At 55.0% G+C, this 1,372-nt stretch overlaps 1 protein-coding gene across 1 annotated transcript; it reads right to left on the bottom strand.

Annotated features, from left to right (window-relative positions):
- Positions 1-71: 71 nt before the first annotated feature.
- LOC113942564 (coiled-coil domain-containing protein 81-like) lies at positions 72-1,294 on the bottom strand (the record flags this gene model as incomplete). The annotated part of the gene is made up of 3 exons (XM_027633670.1): positions 881-1,294; positions 371-432; positions 72-225 (listed from the first exon to the last, which is right to left on the bottom strand). Coding segments are annotated over exons 1-3 (289 nt in total), but the record flags the coding sequence as incomplete, so codon positions are not given.
- Between the last annotated feature and the right edge of the window lie 78 nt (positions 1,295-1,372).

Below are 1,372 nucleotides of genomic sequence, written 5' to 3'. Positions count from 1 at the left end.
TGGCCGTGTCAGAGCTGTTGCCAACAAGCCAAATGCAAGGCCTGTGTGGGGAAAGTATTCCATCTTCTTACCAGGAATTTTGTTTTCCTCACACTCAAGGTTGTAGAACGCCCTCAAGGGCTTGCTTACAACGAACACAGGTCTCTCAACAGTCAAAACCTTGCCCTCTTCCACACTGGCATGCACTGGGACAATTGCAAATGTCCCAACTCCAATCTCCACTGCCTGGAAACAAGCAAGAGGAGGGAGCATTGGCAGGGCTGCCCAGAGGCGGGGTGGCTACCATATGACTGGTATAGTCCTGGGAATGGCACTTTGGCCCCTGCTCTGGAGGCCCAGAGGGAAAGGGTGAGGCATGTACAGGACTCACCTTCTTCTGCAAGAGCTGTCTGTGGATGTAGCGAGATGCTCCAGACCAGATTTTCCAGATTTCTGGAAAGTAAAGGAAAAGCTCTGCCATGCTCTGATTCAGTGACAGCCACCATCCCCTGTACCCCTACCCACACAGTTGACAGTGGGGTGCCCTCAAGCACCCCTTGCCCTGAGTAAGCACTCTCATCACTGGGGCTGCCCAACTGCATGTTTGACTCCAGGCTCAAAGCAACCCACCCTGTGTCCATGATAGGCCTGGGGAGGAAAGGTAGGTAGTAGTTCTGGGAAGAGGATTTCCACTCCTAGACACTGCCAGTTCCTAGAGGCCTGGGCTACCAAAGCCACCCCAGAGCCTCAAGGCACCACAAGGCAGGGCTCTCCTTACTGCAGTCTGTGTTGTCCAAAAGAGCCCCTTCTGTGGACCCAGCCTCAGGGGGGCTTTCCACAGCTCATCTCCATGTAATCTTGGCCCTGACAGTGCTGCTGCAAGGGTCACCTATGGTCTTACCACTGTTGCTGAGCTCCTTGAGAGTTGGGAGGTCCCCCGGCCCCACAGGCTTATAGCGCATGTACTTCATCATCTTTGCCCCCCTGCAGTGCAGCAGCTGAGGAAGAGGTGCTTGTCCTGCTACAAAACCCCTCTGCTCCTCTCCTCCTTCTCCTCTGCACTTCTTCCCAAGTGGTGTCTACAATGTTCTTCTAAAGTCTCCTGGCAGCAGGGCAGTTCCTGCACAGCAGTGCAGAAAAGTTGCTTGCTCTGCTACAAAATCTCTCTGCTCCTCTCCTCCCTCCTCAACACTTCTCCAAGTGGTATCTCCAACGCTCTCCCACAGCTTCCCTTTGCCTCCTGGCAGCAGGGCAGCTCCTGCACAGCAGAGCGCTGGTGAGAGCAGTCCTGGTATCACCCAGACCTCTCCAAAGAGTGTGGAGGGGGACCTGTCCCTGGGATGTGGGTGTCCCACTGTGATGTCATGCCATGGGTCACAGGGCTGCACACAAC

The sequence above is a fragment of the Corapipo altera genome, unplaced genomic scaffold (genome assembly GCF_003945725.1).
Source record: "Corapipo altera isolate COAL_440 unplaced genomic scaffold, ASM394572v1 70762, whole genome shotgun sequence".
Classification (NCBI taxonomy): domain Eukaryota; kingdom Metazoa; phylum Chordata; class Aves; order Passeriformes; family Pipridae; genus Corapipo; species Corapipo altera.
Note: the sequence above shows the minus strand (reverse complement) of the source record. Positions and strands in the feature narration are given on the sequence as shown.